This window comes from Xyrauchen texanus, chromosome 1, assembly GCF_025860055.1.
Source record: "Xyrauchen texanus isolate HMW12.3.18 chromosome 1, RBS_HiC_50CHRs, whole genome shotgun sequence".
NCBI classification, from domain to species: Eukaryota; Metazoa; Chordata; class Actinopteri; order Cypriniformes; family Catostomidae; genus Xyrauchen; species Xyrauchen texanus.
In genome coordinates this window covers 51,614,048-51,634,299 of record NC_068276.1, presented here as the reverse complement: position 1 = coordinate 51,634,299, position 20,252 = coordinate 51,614,048, and the positions used below count along the sequence as shown (strand labels likewise).

At 36.3% G+C, this 20,252-nt stretch overlaps 1 protein-coding gene across 1 annotated transcript; it reads right to left on the bottom strand.

Moving 5' to 3' along the window:
- Positions 1 to 9,941: 9,941 nt before the first annotated feature.
- Positions 9,942 to 13,165, bottom strand: LOC127649412 (DNA damage-inducible transcript 4-like protein). Its single transcript, XM_052134490.1, has 3 exons — positions 13,072 to 13,165; positions 12,818 to 12,941; positions 9,942 to 11,297 (listed from the first exon to the last, which is right to left on the bottom strand). The coding sequence occupies exons 2-3, from the start codon at positions 12,903 to 12,905 to the stop codon at positions 10,801 to 10,803; spliced, it is 585 nt and encodes a 194-aa protein (XP_051990450.1). The 5' UTR covers positions 12,906 to 12,941; positions 13,072 to 13,165; the 3' UTR covers positions 9,942 to 10,800.
- Positions 13,166 to 20,252: the final 7,087 nt, after the last annotated feature.

The window sequence follows — 20,252 nt, the reverse complement described above, 5'->3', positions numbered from 1 at the left end:
AAATGCAACATTGTAACAATTTTCGGAACAAATCAAGCAAGCTACAGGAAATTCTAAAAATGCCCTAAATCACTCTGTACAATTATTTATGCTCACGCGGTACTCTTGTTGTTCTATCGGTCAGCTCCACGTGATGAGGAATGAGAGAGAGTTGCAGTGAGTTGGTATGTTTGTTACCCCTCCACCATTTTGTATTGGAAAGTGTGTCATGCCTCTGAAAAGAGAGAGATCTCAGCAAAACAGTCTGCATGTGTGACACACTCGGCCAAAATGGTTTGGAGTCTGCTAGTGTGGCGCCAGCTTAACATGCTGCACGTAGCCATAATATGCACTGATTACACTGTTTTTGTACTTTATGATGACACTGATACTACTGCAAAGATGGGTGTATAAAAGAGTGTTAATGGGTAGAATATAGATAAAATAATACATCACATATCATATCTATCTTTGGGCAGATGTGTGAATGCATTTTTATTGCAGATGGCATATGAGTGAATGGGCACTTTAAGAGTATTTGAGAGATTTGTTTCATTTTGTAGGCTAATTAAATGTGCAGTATGTCAGATTCCGAAAACCCTTGTTATTAATGACACCTGTGGCCGTGAAGTGAACTACCTGTTGCTTGGGAACACGGTCCATAGAGATGCGAGCATTGACCACAACAATGATGTTATGTACAGGTGAAACTCGAAAAATTAGAATATCGTGCAAAAGATCATTAATTTCAGTAATTCAACTTAAAAGGTGAAACTAATATATTATATAGACTCATTACAAGCAAAGTAAGATATTTCAAGCCTTTATTTGATATAATTTTGATGATTATGGCTTACAGCTTATGAAAACCCCAAATTCAGAATCTTAGAAAATTAGAATATTACATGAAATCAATAAAAAAAGGATTTTAAATACAGAAATGTCGGCCCTCTGAAAAGTATAATCATGCATATGTACTCAGTACTTGGTTTGGGCCCCTTTTGCATTAATTACTGCCTCAATGCGGCGTGGCATGGATGCTATCAGCCTGTGGCACTGCTGAGGTGTTATGGAAGACCAAGATGCTTCAATAGCGGCCTTCAGCTCTTCTGCATTGTTTGGTCTCATGTCTCTCATCTTTCTCTTGGCAATGCCCCATAGATTCTCTATGGGGTTCAGGTCAGGCGAGTTTGCTGGCCAATCAAGCACAGTAATACCATGGTCATTGAACCAGGTTTTGGTACTTTTGGCAGTGTGGGCAGGTGCCAAGTCCTGCTGGAAAATGAAGTCAGCATCTCCATAAAGCTTGTCTGCTGAAGGAAGCATGAAGTGCTCTAAAATGTCCCGGTAGACGGCTGCGTTGACTCTGGACTTAATAAAGCACAGTGGACCAACACCAGCCGATGACATGGCTCCCCAAACCAACACAGACTGTGGAAACTTCACACTGGACTTCAAGCATCTTGGATTGTGTGCCTCTCCATTCTTCCTCCAGACTCTGGGACCTTGGTTTCCAAATGAGATGCAAAATTTGCTCTCATCAGAAAAGAGGACTTTGGACCAAGGAGCAACAGACCTGTACATTTTTTTTCTTTAGCCCAGGTAAGACGTTTGACATTTGAAGCCCATGTCCAGGACCCGTCTGTGTGTGGTGGCTCTTGATGCAGTAACTCCAGCCTCAGTCCACTCCTTGTGAAGCTCCCCCACACATTTGAATGGCCTTTTCCTGACAATCCTCTCCAGGCTACGGTCATCCCTGCTGCTTGTGCACCTTTTTCTTCCACACTTTTCCCTTCCACTTAACTTTCTATTAATGTGCTTTGATACAGCACTTTGAGAACATACAACTTCTTTTGCAATTACCTTTTGAGGCTTTCCCTCCTTGTGGAGGGTGTCAATGATGGTTTTCTGCACAACTGTCAGGTCAGCAGTCTTCCCCATGATTGTGAATTCAACTGAACCAGACTGAGAGACCATTTAAAGGCTCAGGAACCCTTTGCAGGTGTTTAGCTGATTAGAGTGTGACACTTTGAGCCTACAATACTGAACCTTTTCACAATATTCTAATTTTCTGAGATTCTGAATTTGGGGTTTTCATAAGCTGTAAGCCATAATCATCAAAATTATAACAAATAAAGGCTTGAAATATCTTACTTTGCTTGTAATGAGTCTATATAATATATTAATTTCACCTTTTAAGTTGAATTACTAAAATTAATGATCTTTTGCACGATATTCAAATTTTTCGAGTTTCACCTGTACAAAGAGACCATGTAATTCACCGTCATCATGTTGACAGATGAGGTAGCAAAACAAAGTGAGGATGTAGGTCGGACTATGCAAGACTGTAGTTTGAAGTAATCACTTTTCTTTTCATGATACATAGACTGCATTTATACGATAACCTATGTCGGCGTTAGCTAGCTAGCCAGCTTTATCAATAGCTGTTAGCTAAATTTGGTGGATGATGACAGTAGCGGTTTATAAAATAGACTACATTTATAAATATGTTGACACAATTCAGTATTAATGTGATTCCATTACAACGGACATTGATGCACTATTGTTTTATAATAGATTTTATATATTATCTGTATAACCAACTTATGTTTCATGAATGGGTCTTTTTGCATTATCTTGAACATTGTCTAGCATTCATCTCATGTATTGTAGTTTACCTTGCTGAATACAGATTACCATTGTTTATGACTGTTACTGTGCAGACATAATCAAGTTATCTAAAATTACACAGATCAATCCTTATGGCACATTATTTCACATGCTTTGCAGATATGTAAGCTTCCTTGTCCAATAAGAAGAACGCCAATTCAGGGTCGGTTTTGATCCCCAAAACTGAACGAAGGTCCCTCCAGGAATCAAATGCCCTGCCGATGTTCACTCTAGTTTTCGCTCAGCCACGATCACGTTCCCACTTAGCCAGATGGGATTCAGTAGATAAATGTTTTTTTTTGGGGTTTTTTTTTTTTTTTTACTTTCTCTGGGTTTGTGTAGGAATTGGTGTTGTGCTGGGAGCCGGACTTTGCTGGATTCCATCTCTAAGAAAATGTTACCTAGTGTTGTAGTTTATTGTTGCTGTTGAATAGGGGAAGAGAAGCTATTACTGTATGAGGCAAGGATCTCGGGAGCGCGCATAAACGTCACATCTTTTGGATTTTTCCAGCAAAAGCGACTCGCTCCCTTAGCATGAAAATCAGTCAACAGGCTTTAATAGGCAACCTAGGAAGTCCAGGAAGGGATCATTTTAAGTTTCATTACAAGATGTTCACATATTGGCAAAAAATGTAAACTAGATGTTGAAGCAGCCTATGGATGCTTTTTCAAAATTGTCAATTTAAATGAAATCAGTAACTATTGCTGCCCAGCTCACCTTGCTCCAGATACTTTTATGAACTGCAGAAGTTGAATGGAACAACTGCAGTGGCAACACTGTTTTAAAATGAATCCTGATATTACGGAATGGCCAGTATGCCTCACTGGTTAGGTCCAGTTTCACACAAGGACATGAACCCCCAGTTGCTTGCCCCATCGGCTCATATCAATTCAACCAATCATTGCAATCCATGCTTGCACACAAATGCACTATTGGGTCCTTAATTTCTAAGGGAGATAAACATCTCTTTGTGAAATCGTGTTTTAAAAAAAGGGCTCTTTCATGTGATTTTGAAATCCAGATGAATTTGTCTTGTATTGTCTTGTGAATTTGTATTTGTATGTTTCCCATGAATATTTGATGGAACACATCACACTCAGAACAGAGCTAAATCTACTAAAAATATCTCCCCAAAACAACTTCAAATGGCTGACTGTCTCTGGGGTTAGATTTAGAAAATGAGTGTTGAGCCAAGATTCATTCAACAGTGTGTGTGAGAAATTTACCTAGGGATAGTAACGGGTTCACGATTTTAAAAACCTTCTAGAGTTACACACTGATTAAAAAAATCACTTTCTCAATCAGTATGTTTGTATTGTTATCCAGTACAATATTTAAACATCCTCGAAACAAGTTTGATTTGCTTGAGCATGTTGTATAAGGATTGTGTAAACCTTGTTTCCAGAGAATATATGTTGAATTATTATCCCATTGGCAAAGTTTATTCTTGTTTTAAGCATTCTGCAACAAGACAAAAAATACTGATTTACTAAAATGATTCACTAATCATTCAGTATGATGTGCTACTAAACGTTTTATCCAGCAAAAATGTGCCTATGAATATTACAAAGAACTGTAAAGACAGAGCTGTTGGATTATTGGACAATATAGAAGCTTTTCTCCATTGCTTTAGCTTGTGTGAATAAAATTTCAATTTTCTTCAAAAATGTCAATGAGTTTTTCTACGTCACTTTTTCAAAGGCTCATTTGTTTTTAAAATTGAGAAAGTAGTTTAATGTGGCCTAGTAGCAAAGCAATTTTATTCCAAATAGGACAGTAAACAGGTTTCAGGACATTATGGCCTGTAAAATGACACTACAGGTAACCTGTAGGTCAGGTAAAGTAACATGCAGGTTTCATGAACATCCAGATCAAAGCAACTGTTCATCTTGCTTAACTTATAGGATAGGTATAGTATATTTATAATCTGTTTAAAATGTTAATGGCATATAGTGTTAGATTTTATAGATGAATTTTGGCCTATTTTAGTTTGTTTTGCATAATGTAGATCAAGACTCCAGAAAGTGGGGCATTCATGATGCACTCCGTATATTTTTCTCATTTAAAATTTAAACAACTAAAGAAATTAATAGTCATTTTGAAAAATAGTATTACAATATAATCACATGCCTCTCGTAATTTCAGTAGGCGTTATGAAAGCTGTTTTAATCTACATGTAGGGGGGCATCTAATGGGGTCTGACATTTGGATCGTATGACCAGCCAAATACTACGGTACTTATTTTATCTCAGCAACCCCCCTGTTATTGGACACTTTTTTTACTTTTGGAATAAATTAATCTGGGCAGACTACATAAAGTGCATTTCTACAGTTTTGCTTGATGTTGCAACCATCCCATTAGGTGTTAGTTACCTAAGACATCTGCTATATTGGTACATTAAAAAAAAATTTGTTGGAATTGTTTTTTTGTTCCCTAATAAGAAACATAAGTACTAATTTCAATTGTGCATTTTGGGGCTTTTCTTATCGAAATTTCTGCAACCTGGTCTCATTGAATCTGGAATTATGTTATTAAACTTGCACTTTTCTGGTGAAATTAATATAGAGCGTCTACAAAAACAATGACTTTTATTCCCTTATATTAGTATGACTGCAGATTTTATATATATATATATATATATATATATATATATATATATATATATATATATATATATATATATATATAATTTATTTCACTCCGTTCCTTGCACAATGCTGTCTTATGACATCTAAACACTTTTACTGACTTGTAAGGCAATACATTATAATGTTTGTATTACATAAACTACATTTTCAATCTTCCAGTGCAATCAAATTGAGACGAAAGTGTCATAGAAGCACAACAAAATTATGTAGTTCAATTGTGATTTTCATGATTTAGGTTGAAGGTTTAGGGTATGGAGGTGAATTTTTGTTGATTTTAAAACTCAATAGAGTATTGACCTACACAACCTTATCTGTTTTTCATCTTACATTTACTTATGACACCGAGTCAGGTGTAGGTTCAAGGGTAGGGTAGGTGTTTGACAGCCCTGCTTCAGCTCTTCAAGTGAGTGTGGTAACATAAGCTAACCAAATTGTTCTCTAGCTGAACATTGAACAAACTTTAATTTTAGCAGAGATGCATCTGGAAGATATCTGCAAATTCTAGCACTTGTGAAAAAAAAAAACAGAGCACTGACAAATGAAGAATCAGGGCAGTTGTTCTGAAACAACCCATCCATACTTGTTGTTAGCCTTTCACACATTTAAACTTTTAAATAGCAGTAAAATTGATGGATTGCTTTAACTGGTAATTGCTGCTATTCACACATGCAACGTCTTTTTTGTTTTGCTACCATTCACACATCAGCACCAAATTGCCTTTAAACTCTGAGACGTAGTTTGCTATTTAATCCGTTGACAAATTTCCTCATCCATTTTGGATGAAGAGAATCATTTTAAGCCTGGATTACACTACACAACTTCTAAAATCTGAACAGAATCTGGTATGATACTTGAATACGAAGTATCGCAATCTAATATCACACGACTATGTGAAAGGTAAAAAAAAAAAAAAAGCAGATCCAATCAGAAGCTCATGCAGAGACAAATGCCCCCCACTCTAGGAGACGCATGACAAATGTAAACAAACACGGATGTACAGCAGCTGCTGTTGTTTGTCGCCTCTGTTCTGAGTCGAGATTCTCGCAAAAAAATGGCATCGAGCGCAGAGTTTGAGGTGAGTGGTGTTAAAAATTTAACTTTGAGCACTTATTTGCCATCTCCATTTCTTTGTTGTCCAGTGTCGTGGCCACGCACGGTCGATTTCCATTTGATGCTCCCCATATGTCTTTAGAGGAAATCTTGTAGTGTATGATGCTCCACGACTCAACTCTGTAGTTGTCTCTAAAATATCAAACATGTTTGATATCCTCTGACTAGACTGAATAATTTCACTGTCCAATTTGATTAAAATTTACTTTACATCTGGGTAACTGGATCATCTCCGTTAGATCTTTGTGATTGGCCCTAAGCAGACTTCTCACGTCAGTGCGTCTTGACTTCGTACGTGCTCAATCCGTTAATCTTAATCATTTAATTTCATAACTGCATTCAGGGAAATGGCCAGAGCTGATGTACCAGTATTTTCAAGTGAGGCATGTTCATATAAAAGGCTGTATGTGTGAAAGCGACAACCGTGTAACTGGTTGTCTTTTAACTTTATCTGAGTGGTCAAAGCTGGCATTCTCTGGTCAAATTTTGTAGTTTCATCCATATTTCTGTGCTAGTCTCTAATACGCATTGCTCTCGGTCTTCCCACAGAGGAAAAATCTTCTCAAATTGATATTTTATGTCTATTTATTTGATAAGCATTATTTTCATCACAAATGGTTGACTGACTGTACAGTGCCCCTTACATATTATGTTGAATCTAAACAATATTAATTGGTCTACAAAGCATCATTTATAGTTTTATTTGTCATTGGAGGAAAAGTCCTATTTGAGATCAGATATTTATTCTCAAGATATTGCAAATGTTTAATCTGTTTCAAAATCTAGCATCTAAATCAAAGTAATGTATCAAAATATCAGCAATACATCAATTGTTTCAACAACAGCAGATGTCAGAATGTGTGGACTGATCCCAGATGGGTACAGGAACACCACTCCCATTTTGCAGGCACATTAACTTCTAGGGATCATGTTTATGAGACATTTTGTTTCATAAGATTATGGGTTCAAGTCACAAGAGAACAAGAGGCCTAGTTTAATTTGACATACCTGTGACTGAACGACATGTGCCGCTCTGGAATATCATTGGTCATGCATCAAAACAGTCAAGGCTGGAAAGTGCATTATATGTCTGGCAGTGTCTTCTACTTATGTGGATCAATGATAAACTCACCTAATATTGCCTTTGATTGGATTCTTCCTTCAAATTTTGTTATTTTTATACATGCACATTGGAGACCAACTTGAAAGAACTTCAATTTAACATTACCATTCAAAAGATTGGGGTCACTTGCCTGAAATGTTTCTCAGGAGCTTAAAAACCTTTTGATCTGAAGGTGTTTTCTTAAATGTTTGAAATTGTTGTGCCAACATATTAATGTATTTATAAAACAAAAATGTAATAAAATAAAAATAAAAAAAAGAATTTGAAATGGATGACTTGGACAAATGGATGACTTGGACAGAGAAAAGCAGCCAATGTGTGCCCAGCATATAGATGGGAACTCCATCACTACTGTTTTAAAAGCATCCTGGGGTGATACCTCAAAGTTGGTTGAGAAAATGTCAAGAGTACATTTCTGCAAAATCTAGGCAAAGGGTGACTACTTTGAAAATGCTAAAACCATTTTTATTTATTTAGGATTTTTTAGTCCCAACATAATTCCCATAGTCCCATTTGTTATTCCATAGTTGTGATGGCTTTACTATTATTCTAAAATGTGAAAAATTACATTAAAATAAAGAATAAGTGACCCTAAACTTTTGAATGGTAGTGTATATAGTTGGGGTTTTTAATTTTAATGGAGAGAGAGAGAGAGAGAGAGACCGCCTCCTTACTCCTTTGTGTGCTTCTGTCAGATATTCTGCCGAATCAGTAGCTGGACACACACTTTGGAGAATGCTATAGGCCTACAGGACAAAACTTTGTTGTTTTATATTTGCATTTTTAATGCTTAGAATAATCACCCTTATACTATTTAATCAGAAAAGGATACCTGAAACTACCAGTCTCACAAAATAGAGGAAATGTGTGACTTCAGATATGATTTACTGTTAGAACTGATTGCCTTTAACTATTTAGTGGTAGAGAATCATGTAGGCAACAAAATGTGGTATTCAATGGAAGTGTACTGGGCTGGACAAATAACAGAATAGCATTGGTGTATTTGTAGCCTCATCAAGCACACAAAATATTACTGTTTAACATTAAAACAATGCTTCATAAAAAGACAGAAACAAGAGGGTATTTGCTCCTTTATCCATATAAAACAATCAAATTTAAGGTTTAAATGCCAGAGCCTACATAATAATACACCACTGCACTTGCAGAGAATAGATTCTAAACTTTTGACATATTTCTTTGAAACTCCCAGATGGGTCACAATCCTTTCTGGCTACAACAGTTCAAACTGCCGTATCATATGACTGGCCAGTGAATTGCTGAGCCTGGGAATTCACTCCACACAGCTCTGTGCACAAACAGTTCACATGCATTCTGAAACTCAAGAAATTTGCGCCATGACTGTTAAAGTGCCAACAATGTCTTGTCAACTCAACACCTCAGATCACTAATTTACATTTAAAACTAGAAAAAAGTAACATGAACAATTGAGTCTTACAAGGTCAATTTAATTCTAAGTTCCTTAATTATCTGCAGGACTAATTCAACCATGAATTAAAATGGAATAAAGAACTTTTGGCTACGAATAAACCATAAAACCATAACGTCTCGGGATTTTCTTATCTCGTCTTAAAATACTGTTAGCCGTTCAGAGGTAAAAGTACCTAAACTATAAATGAGGAGCTTTGTTCAAAAAATAGTGACAACTAATATATATAATTTTTTAACAAGACATCTGTTCATACCATTCATTTGCAAAGAAAAGAATATCCTGCTGATACTAGACTGAACACATGCCCCCAAGTCGAAGGCAAGCAGTGTCAAAACTGCAGTGAGTGTACTTGCTTACCATAAGTCCCTTACAGTAATTCAATTTTACCTTTGGTCATTAAGTTAAGAGTTGTATATAAAAATAGTTTATTTGAGATTTCATTAAATAGCAGAGGTGAAATGTAATGCAAATGCTGCAGATCTTTTCAGGGAGTTCATGGGTGATCATATGTACCGGTTTTATCCTCACTGCTGCCAGTTCACAGACCACAAACATTTGGGTTTCACAAAGCCAAAGGGCAAAAAAAGACATAAATAGGCTTGGAACATTAGTTTATATCTTTAAGACATAGAATAAAAAAATTATACTATCAGTTTCACACAACACAGTGTAACTGTGTTTATTGTTGGCAATTATGTTGGAGTGGTGGTGGCGGCGGCGGCGGCGTAGTGGGCTAAAGCACTAAACTGTAGATCAGAAGGTTGTCGGTTTGATCCCCACAGCCACCACCATTGTGTCCTTGAGCAATGCACTTAACTCCAGGTTGCTCCCTGTAATAAGGGCTCTAAGTTGCTTTGGATAAAAGCCTCTGCCAAATGCATAAATGTAAATTAAGTCAATTTCAGATCTTCAAAAGCTGTCATTTAAAACACTTTCCAAAAAAGTGAAGCAAAAATAAAATTCTCAGTCAGGAAATATCTTGGAAAATATAATTTATTTGTCAAACAGACAAGGCTCTCCACTTCCTATAAATTGAACTTTTAAAGAAAAATATGCAGTCACTGTAACAGTGCTGGCAAAACTATGCAAGTGTCTTCAGTGACAAATTTGGAAAGAAAAATAAAATAAAGCTCAAGCACTGAAGGATAAACAATAGACAATAACATTGTGCAATGGTCATTAACAGATTAACTACTAACCAAGGAGAAGGAAAATAAATAATTCAAATCCCTACCAATATAGTCTCTTTCAACAGTGGCATGTTGGAAATCTTGACATTTACATTTTAAAAACTCCATATTTTAAATGGCACATTCATGAGCACAGACACTTAAAGAAGGCACAATACATTCACAAATATGGCCCCCATTCAGAGAGATACTTTCGTGTACATGCCACCAAGAACGTCAACAGTCAAATAACTGGAAACTTTGGAGAACACTCAAATGATTGATGGATTCACATATGACATAAAATTTGGGATAAGTCTTTGTGTACCCTTCATTTGAGCAAAATAATTAACCATTTCGGATCAGGCTGGCACCAAGTCAAGGCCACTGTTTGATCACTTGCATTAATGCCTTCACAAACTACAGTAAATTCCCCTTATCAAATTATCCAACTCCCCATTTTGTTCCAATGGTATCACAAAAAGGCAAAAACTAAAACTCTTCTAATATCAATAGTAAAAAAAAAAAAAATTGTACAAAAACATGAGCTGCACCTCTGGCAGACTCTTACATTCATTATACATGGTGTTACAGTGCATCATCGTACCCTTAAAGAAAAAGACTCTAAGCCTCCCACAACCTGTCTGATTCAGCACTCCTCAACCACCGTCCCAGCAGCTGAGTACAGCTTTTTCTTAATGAGCCGAAACCCAGGGCGGAGTTTAAGTGCACGGCGGGTGCCAGGTGGGAAACACGTACCCATGCGCAAAAAGTCACGGAGGCTTGGCCAACCACCGCCATCCTGTTTAAAGACCAATGTCAATTCAAAAGTTGGCACCACACTTGCATCGCAAGCGAGGCGCTCGAGTCTCTCACAGCGACACTGCTGCTCCTCTAGCTCAAGGCGGACGTCTAGCACGCAGCCCCGCAACCCACATGGTTCTCCCGCAGCCAGACGGAGCACATCCCGTGCCACCCGCCGGGTCAGAGTCTCTGGCACCAGCACATGGGCACATTGAAGTTTGCTGGCTTTTGCCCTTGCCAGACAGCCCTCCAGCAGCCGGGCGAGCTGTTGACATGTCTGTTCTTCACACACTTCTGCACCTAGGTAAGGCTCAGCCAAACACCTCTCCCAAAAGTTCATTTCTGGGGAGAGAATGAGAGAGGTCAGGTTAGACCATGAACTGCTAATGGCAGGGAACTACCAAATTGATTCATTAAAGGAATGGTACACCCCAAAATGAAAATTCTCTAATTTACTCACCCGCATGCCATACCAGATGTGTATGACTTTCCTACTTTGGAGCACAAAAAAAAAAAAAAAAAAGATTTTTACTAAATCTTGATCCTCATAATGCAAGTGGATGGTGACCAAAACTTTGAAGCCCAAAAACGGCACAAAGGCAGCATAAAAGCAATCCATAAAAACTCCAGTGGTGTCTCCAGAATGTCTTCTGAAGCACTTTAATCAGTTTGAGGTGAGACCAGACCAAAGTGTAATTCCTTTTCACTACAAATCTTGACATCAACAGCCTCCTTTGCAATTATCATTTTGAGCTCTATTACACTTCCTTGCACCATCTAGCGCTCTGTGCATGCATAAAGCAATAAAGTGTAATAAAGCTTGAAATCATGATTGTGCCAAGAGACTGCAACGGCAAGATGTACAGTGAAAAACTAGTTACGTTTTTGGTCTGTTCTCACCCAAAATTGATTTGATCACATGCGATGGCATGGACCAAACACACTGACATCATAGAAATTATTTTTATGCTGTATTTATGTGCTTTTTGCAGCTTCAAAGTTTTGCCCACCATTTACTTGCATCCTGAGGACCTACGGTGCAGAAATATTCTAAAAATGCTGTGTTCAGCAGAAGACAGACAAGCACATCTGACATGGCATGAGAGGGGAAAAAAAAAACAATTTTCTTTTTTGGGTTAACTATTCCTTTAGGCAAATAATTAAACTAATAAATAATTAAATAAAAGTAACAATTATATTATAATTAAATCACACTAATTAAAATCTAGTTTTCAATATCAAGCCTACACAGTCTAGTCCTTTTAACCAATTTGCATGCCCCCTCCATGACTTTTCCAGTCTGTCCAGTCAATAAATGAATAAGGATCTTTTAACAATCATTTAACAACAGAAATTGTATTCACAGCTGAGTAGGACTAGGAAAAAAAAAACAACAAGAAGAATATTGACATGTTCATGAGTTTCCACGCAGGGCTATCACATGGTATTATGAGCCCCTTTCCTATTAAAAAAAAAAATACAATTTAGAAATTGTGGTCCCCTAGAATCCTTACCACTTTTCACCCCACTAGCTATGCCCAGTTTCCACTACCCTTTATGATATATTAAATACCATGCCTTTTTCAGACATAGATATCCTCATTTTAAAATTCCTTGATATTTTAAGGTTTGTCATGACTGAGAATCCCAAGCAACCCACACAAATCCTCATCACTGTTCTACCCCTCAAGTCACAAAGGAGATGAGCTGGCTAACAGAATGACTTCATCTCTTATGTTGACATCACTGCTGCAGCTCTGCACCAACAGGGCAGTAAACAAGTCCTGCGCTCACCAATGGCACTGTTTGAAAAGCAGGTTAACACAATACAACAGACAAGCAATAAAGACATTATATCTCACCATAATCTATGCAAGCCTGGTCATATCCTCCATTGGCAAATTCAGGGAGGCACTCCGAATTTCTGCTTAGTGTGCTTGTTGCAACCATTGTGTAAATCCTGCAAGTTTACAGTTGTATAAAGTGCTGAAAGAGAATAAATACTCTGGTTAAAGGCTGTGTGTGTATATATACATATTCCAGTTATTATTTGAACGGACAGCTAGTTAGAGGCTGCTTACTAAGGACGACAAATTTTACACAAAACGACACTTACCTTTGTAAAGCAATTATAGATAATAAATAAATTAGAAATATTCATTTAAATAGTCCCACACACAAGTCTCTATCATCACAGACGTTCATACACACTATTAACAAGTGAAGCGCAGGGAGCTCAACCAGTATTTATAGCCTATCTCCCCCACCACGCACTTACCGTACTTCACCGTCCAATCAGCACACGTTAAGCATTCTAGAACGTACTGACTTCGGGTTGTTTCGAGGATTCTGATTGGCTACAGGTGCCAGCACTTTCACCAATTGTTGAGCGGCGTTGTTTTGTTGCTACCTGTTATAACCGCCAATGCAGCTAGGGCTGTTCGATTCCAGAAATTTGATCGATTCCGATTCCTGGTTTTAAAGATTCGATTCTAGACTCATTCTTTCGATTCAGAAAAAAAAAGTGGGGGTAAAATACGGGAGGTAAAGTTAAATCTCATAATAAACAGCTCAATACAAAGTGTTCTTTACACTATGTATAATAGCATGAGCAACATATATATTATAGCTCCATTCTAAAATTAAATCAGGGTCTACATACCAAAGCGCAATGCTTCAATCCCATTAGATAAATTTGAGGGAAGTTTGAGTAGATGCGGCTGTATTTCGAAGAACTACCGCAAATCATCTTATTAAAAGCACCATTTTACCTACATTGAAATTGCCTGTTACCAGGGCCGTTGCAAGTAATTCTGGGGCCCCTTACTATATATTGCTCTGTGCCCCTTACCTATCAAAATAATAAAACAATTTTTTTGTAGTGGGCCCTCCTGGAACTTTGGGCCCCTAGAATCGATAACACCTTTCACCCCACTAGCTGTTACCACTCATGAGTTCTTCTTTAGAAAGAGGTTTAAATTATAACATACAGTAATTGTCCACTACGTTTTGTACACTGAATAAAATGTCCAAAAAATACACTTCAGTTTTATTTAACAATCCAGGTTGTTGTAGTTTCTTTCATACAATAATACACACATATATATTTTATACCATGTATTTAAAATTATTGTCTTTGAATTTGATGTCATAAAATGATTATATAGTAAAATGGAGTCAAATGTAGGCTAGTTAAAATATATATATATTTTATACACACACACACACACACACACACACACACACACACACACACACACACACACACACACACAGAGTGCATCCGGAAAGGATTCCCAGCACTTCACTTTTTCCACATTTTGTTATGTTACAGCATTATTCCAAAATTGATCAAATTCATTAATTTCCTCAAAATTCTATAAACAATACCCCATAATGACAACGTGAAAGAAGTTTGTTTGAAATCTTTGCAAATGTATTTAAAAAAAAAAAAAATCACGTTAGATCATTTTCTTTTTTTTTCTAGTAAGACCTTTGATATTAGGGCAAAAATCATATTCTTGATGATGATTTTTGTATATTGTTTTCCTGTAAAAATATCTCAAATCCTTAAAACAAGCTCAGCTGGATTTCTTGTTTAAGAAACAACACTGCATAAGATATTTAGGTTTTTCAGAGAATGTATTTTTAACATATTTTTTCTCACTGTTCTGGGAGAGTTTTTATAGTTACAGTGCTGAAGAAGTAATCCAAAGTATTTCGAATAAGTTACTGACCTTGAGTAATCTAATGGAATATGTTACAAATGACATTTTACAGCATGTATCCTGTAATCTGTGGTGGAAAACATTTCAAAAGTAACCCTCCCAACCCTGTCTGTATTGCATTTAGGATAAATTTACAGATGGATAAGAGAATTTATTTGTTGTATGCCATGTGCCATTTTATATTTGATGTCAGTGTGACTAAAAGCTATTTCTTTGACTTGGCTATCAAGGTAGCTATTTAGCAAAACAGTAAAATAACTCCATGGCAAATCATAACAAGGTTTAAATCCTGATCTTAAAACAAATAATACTGCTGCATTTTAAGCCCAAAAATTTTACAACAATATGTGTAGGTCATTTAACTTTCCTATTGCATATTTTCTCAAATGAATAATGCAGCATATATGACTGTCCCACATTAGTCAAAACATGGTGTCCCACTTTCGAAACAACCTTTTCTAAAGTAGGATGACAAAGATTGCTTCAATTAGAAAATGTTCACAATATCATTGGATTATTTGATGTACAAAAACATCGCAAGCATACTTTGATAATAAACAAAGAACATTGTTTTATTTGTAACAGATTTATATCCTTAACATTAATTTTGTCTAAATCCTATGGCATTGACACTTGAGTGGACTTCACAAAGGGTACTTCCTGTTTGACGATTTTACCGCCCACGTTTATGACATCACTTCCGCGAAGTCACGCGATTTCAATCACTTTAAACCCTGCTTTTGGTTTAATTGAGCAACACTTCTCACTCCCAAGGCGTCAAAAACGGACTTGGGGAATGAGAACGGGATGTAATTGACTATAAATTTAAGTCCAAAGTAAAAAAACCGGCCGACTGGAAGGCAGAAGTGTTGAAGGGCTTGTGTGATTGCTTCATTCAGATGAACAAACGAAGCAGATATACTGATGCTTACAGACTACAAATGACTCAAGATGGAGTCATTTGTAAGAGTTTTGTAAGTTGTTATAGTTATGTTAGACTTCTGAAATGTGTTGTAGTTCAGTGGTCGAGGAAATAAACTTCGAAAATACCAACCGGTTTCCCGAATGGAGTCGACTCTTTGGAGTCGATTCCAACGTGACGAGTCAATTCTCGAATCCCAACGCCTCGGAATCGAGCAGTTGATTCTTTTTGGAATAGATTCACAGCCTCCCTTTTTGTCTAGCAAGAAAGGAATATGTTGAAAACTTGTTAATAAAGTCCCACTGATGCCTACCACAGGATATATGGCTATTAAAGGAGACAATAACTTCAAAGCAGTATTACAAATGTTTCGCGAATGAGCGTCCACTGTTGTTAGCAGCACTGCCAAAAATGGATAGAAACGAGGTTACTTGGGACTGGTGCAAAAAAAAATATACAAGAAAGGGGTGGATCATACGCACGTGCGGGGCTGTGGGCAGGAAACAGCAGCACTATTAATAGAGTGGGGTCCACAGATACTGGGCTATTTCATTTCAGCTTTTTGCAGCCAAGATCATCAATGTTGTCTTAAACAGTAGGCTACTCCTGTTGTTTAACTGTCTGTTGTGGATGTTTTGCACATTATTTGAGGCCTACTTGTTTTTATACGGATTTAATAATTTGTAACAATTAACAATAATATTCAATTTGTTAACATTAACAATGAACAATGCTTCTTCAGCATTTATGAATCTTGGTTAATGTTGATTTCAACATACTAATAATTGTTTTAAATTAAAAGTTGTACACAATACCATTAGTTAATGCACTATGAACTAACATGAACTAACAATGAACAATTGTATTTTTATTAAGTCATATTTAACAAAGATTAATAAATGCTGTAGAAATATATTGTTCATTGTTAATCCATGATATATTATATATATATATATATATATATATATGTTTCATAATATGATTATGAAATACATCAAAGTTGCTTTTACTCAAATTAGTCCCAAAGCTGATGCGTATACCCCTAGTAAAAAAAAACACAAAAATTGCACCTATCTTTATATGGTTTATGCATTGACATTTTTAACTAAATTTAATCAATACAACTTAAACCGATTTTTATTTTTATGTATTAAAGATGACAGAATTCTATTAATTTTGATAAACATTACACATTTCTATTTGATTGGATTTTGTTACGAATTTGAAATGCGTAAATCTTAAAATTATTTTTTGAGTGCTATTTTAAAGGATATTTTATTAATTCTCTAATCAAATCCTGATTTAAACTCTTTTAGTCTATGCTGAAGTCCAACAGAAGACACTAATGCTGGACAACATACGATATCCACAGCAAGGTACTTTAAATCTTTAGATAGTTTGTGACATGATTGACCCCCTTATTGCCCTTGAGAATGTGCAACTGACTGGAGTGCAGACTTTCCATGTCAAACAAATGTCATCGTTTCTTTCTCAGTGTCTGTAACAAAATCTTCCACATTAGACATCAACGTTATCATTAAATACATCACTTATCTAAACTAATCAATTGGCCAGAGCATCTTAATGCGAATAATTGCGATAAGGCCTTGGCATGCAGCCACTGAAAAACTAATGTTGTTGTCGCATATGAATACATGTTGTGCTCTGCTGTTGCTTCAAAAGTTACAGAACATTAATATATTTAGCATGTACACATAGCAAGAGTAAAACAGACTTTCTGCACATGACCCTCAAAAGCTGTTTCGACCCATGAAATCTGACTCATACAAACACATACACATAGCTGGGAGTGTAATGAAATCCAGCAGTCCTGAGGCAGGTTTGTGCCAGGTCACATGGCATGAACAAGATCCTGGTAAGAAAACAGTCATGCGCATTTGCAAGCACAGTCCATCTCGGAGAGAGAGAGAGACAAGCAGAGAGCTGACATGGCTGAATGCGGGTAGAGAAAGAGTGTTGGGAAGAAAGACCCTGAGCGACTGAGGAAGAAGCACCTAGTGAAAAGGGGAGAGAGAGAGACTTAGTGAAAAATGGCAGTTTGGGAATCAATCAATCAATTAGTCTGTCTGTTGATATCAATATCATACTTTATAGTACATAAAATGTGATACTTAAAAATGTGTATAACAGGTGAAATATATACTGCACATACAATAAGCATTTACATGGACGATACAAATAGTATAAAACACACACACCCAAGATGCAACCAAAGAGAGATGTAAAGGACATAACAGATACAACAAAGCAATTTACAACATGTATTTATATATATATTATAACAATATAGAGTTTGAAGACATACATGACAGACAGGGAGTGCAAGGTAACCAGGTCAATGGTGTATTAATGGCTAACTATAAATAAATTAGTAAAAAAAGGACTGAGTGTTTGAGTTCATATACACAATACCCTAACTAGAAATGCAGATCAGAGCAGTTAAAGTTTACACATCTATTGTGTAAAATACATATAAAAAAATTTGGACCATATGGAGGATGATAAAAGTTGCTTTTTCATTGCTGCCTCGAATACGATATCTGAGAAACTGACAAAACAGCTGAATCCATGCAATCTATCATTCCTAAAAGCCAACACACCCCTGATGTTAATTTCAACGTATGCAAATAACTGAAAGCTGTATATGTTACGATTATTACTGCATTATGAACTAACATTGATTTTTTTTTTTAAACATTTAACAATATCAAAGATTAATAAATGCTGTAAAAATATTTTGTTCTTTTGTTAGCTCATACCTAATACATTTACTAATGTTGAAAAATATAATCTGGATAAATTTGCCTTCATATAAAACTCATGTCATCCTTTGATGTAGAAGTTTATCCAACTCACCCACTAGCATTTGCTAGTGGAGTAGCAATCATTATAACTGGTTTAAAAAATATGATCATCCTTAATTTTTAGGTGGATAATTAATGAGTTAGCATGTGCCTCACTTTTCAGATCTTTCCTATGCCTAAATTTATGTCATGAGCAATAAAGCAGTGAGAGCAAAAACTGAGCCTGTGTAACATTTGTGGGAATGGGGCGAGAGAAGGAGGATCTATGTGCAGGCTTAAAATAAAGACCTCAAAACTCAATCACGGAACAAACCATTACATCCAAGAAAGGAAAACAACTGACACAGACAGAGAAAACAAGGGCAATACACAAGAATGAACAATGTTAAAGAGACACAGTTGGGTTCAATCGAGGGGAACAGAGACTGACCAAAACCAAAACCAATCTTCAAACATTAAGTCTTTATCCTTCTAGGGACCTCTAGTGGCCGCTAGGGAGAATGTCCCAAGTGTTCCAGGCTGACCTCAATTTGGGGCTGGTGAATATGTAAGGGGACCATTTCTTTTTTTTTTTTTTTTTTTTTTTTCAAGAATATTGTCTTAGATTATAAATTTTGAGAAATGGAAGGTCCAGTGTGTTATTTACCTGGAATTGGGAGAATGATAAAGAGAAACATCCATCAACCTTGATGGTTGTTCACAGAGGACTCTAAAGCATATTACGCTTTATTTAAATAAGATGCTATTTTTATGTTTTAACATTTATAATAGCTGTTTGAAGATTCTCTATTTCAAGGCTCAAAAACCACTTGCATCATTTGTGTGTGTGATGTGGTCCACTCAACAGAAACTAATGATGAATTGTAAATGCATTTTGTGATCTGCACTGCTGTGGTTTAAGTACCTCTGCTCACCATCTATGCCTGCCTATTGAAGGGGGGTTTGTTCACTTTTCATCTACTGAACAGATGCCTCCCACGCATAACCATTTGAGTTGTTTGTACAAGCAGTGAATGTGCTGTTTATTGTGGTGTAACTGAACCTGAATCTTTGAAAACATTTACAGTCTAACTAACTCAAAATATATAGGATGGGGGTAGATTGATAAAGAAATATTAGTTGATAGGTCATGCTTAACACTGTAAAAAATGGAAAGCTCTTTTATAAAGGGGAAATTCATAAGCTTAATAAACTATAACAATATAGACATTCTCTGATCTCCGAAAACATTGGCAAAAGAATCCTGATTAATTTGTTTAATTTAGTAAGTAAAAACACTCGAAAACTGCCCTGTGTATTTTCAAGTTAACTCCGAGGGGTGAAAATGTCCACGACAACATTAAAGGTATAGTTCACCCAAAACTGAAAATTCTCTCATTATTTACTCACCCTCATGATATCCCAGGTGTGTATGACTTTCTTTCTTCACAAGAACACATTTGAAGAAAAATAAAAAAAATGTCTTAACTCAGTAGGTCCTAAAAATGCAAGTGAATGGAGATTTCTCATTTGAAGGTAAAAAAAAAAAATCAAAGACAGGATAAACATCATCAATATGACTCCTGTTAAATGCATGCCTTCCAAAGTGATACGGTTGCTTCTGGTGCAAAAAAAGATAAATATTTAAGTACTTTTTTTTTTTTTAACTATAGTCTAATGCTTCAGGAGAGGGTGGAGTCCAAGCAGTCTCACGTGACGTGTTCACGTTACCATGATCCCGAAGTAATCTCGCATTCTCCACTCGGACCAACCAAGCTACTGTGTTCCTCACTTGTAAACAGGGTAGTGGTGGCTCAGCGGTTAAGGCTCTGGGTTACTGACC

Coding starts and splice junctions, on each gene's coding strand:
- LOC127649412 (XM_052134490.1), bottom strand. CDS start 12,905: ATGGTTGCAACAAGCACACTAAGCAGAAATTCGGAGTGCCTCCCTGAA. Junction 11,298..12,817: donor CCAGGCTTGCATAGATTATG/GTGAGATATAAT, acceptor TTCTCTCCCCAG/AAATGAACTTTTGGGAGAGG.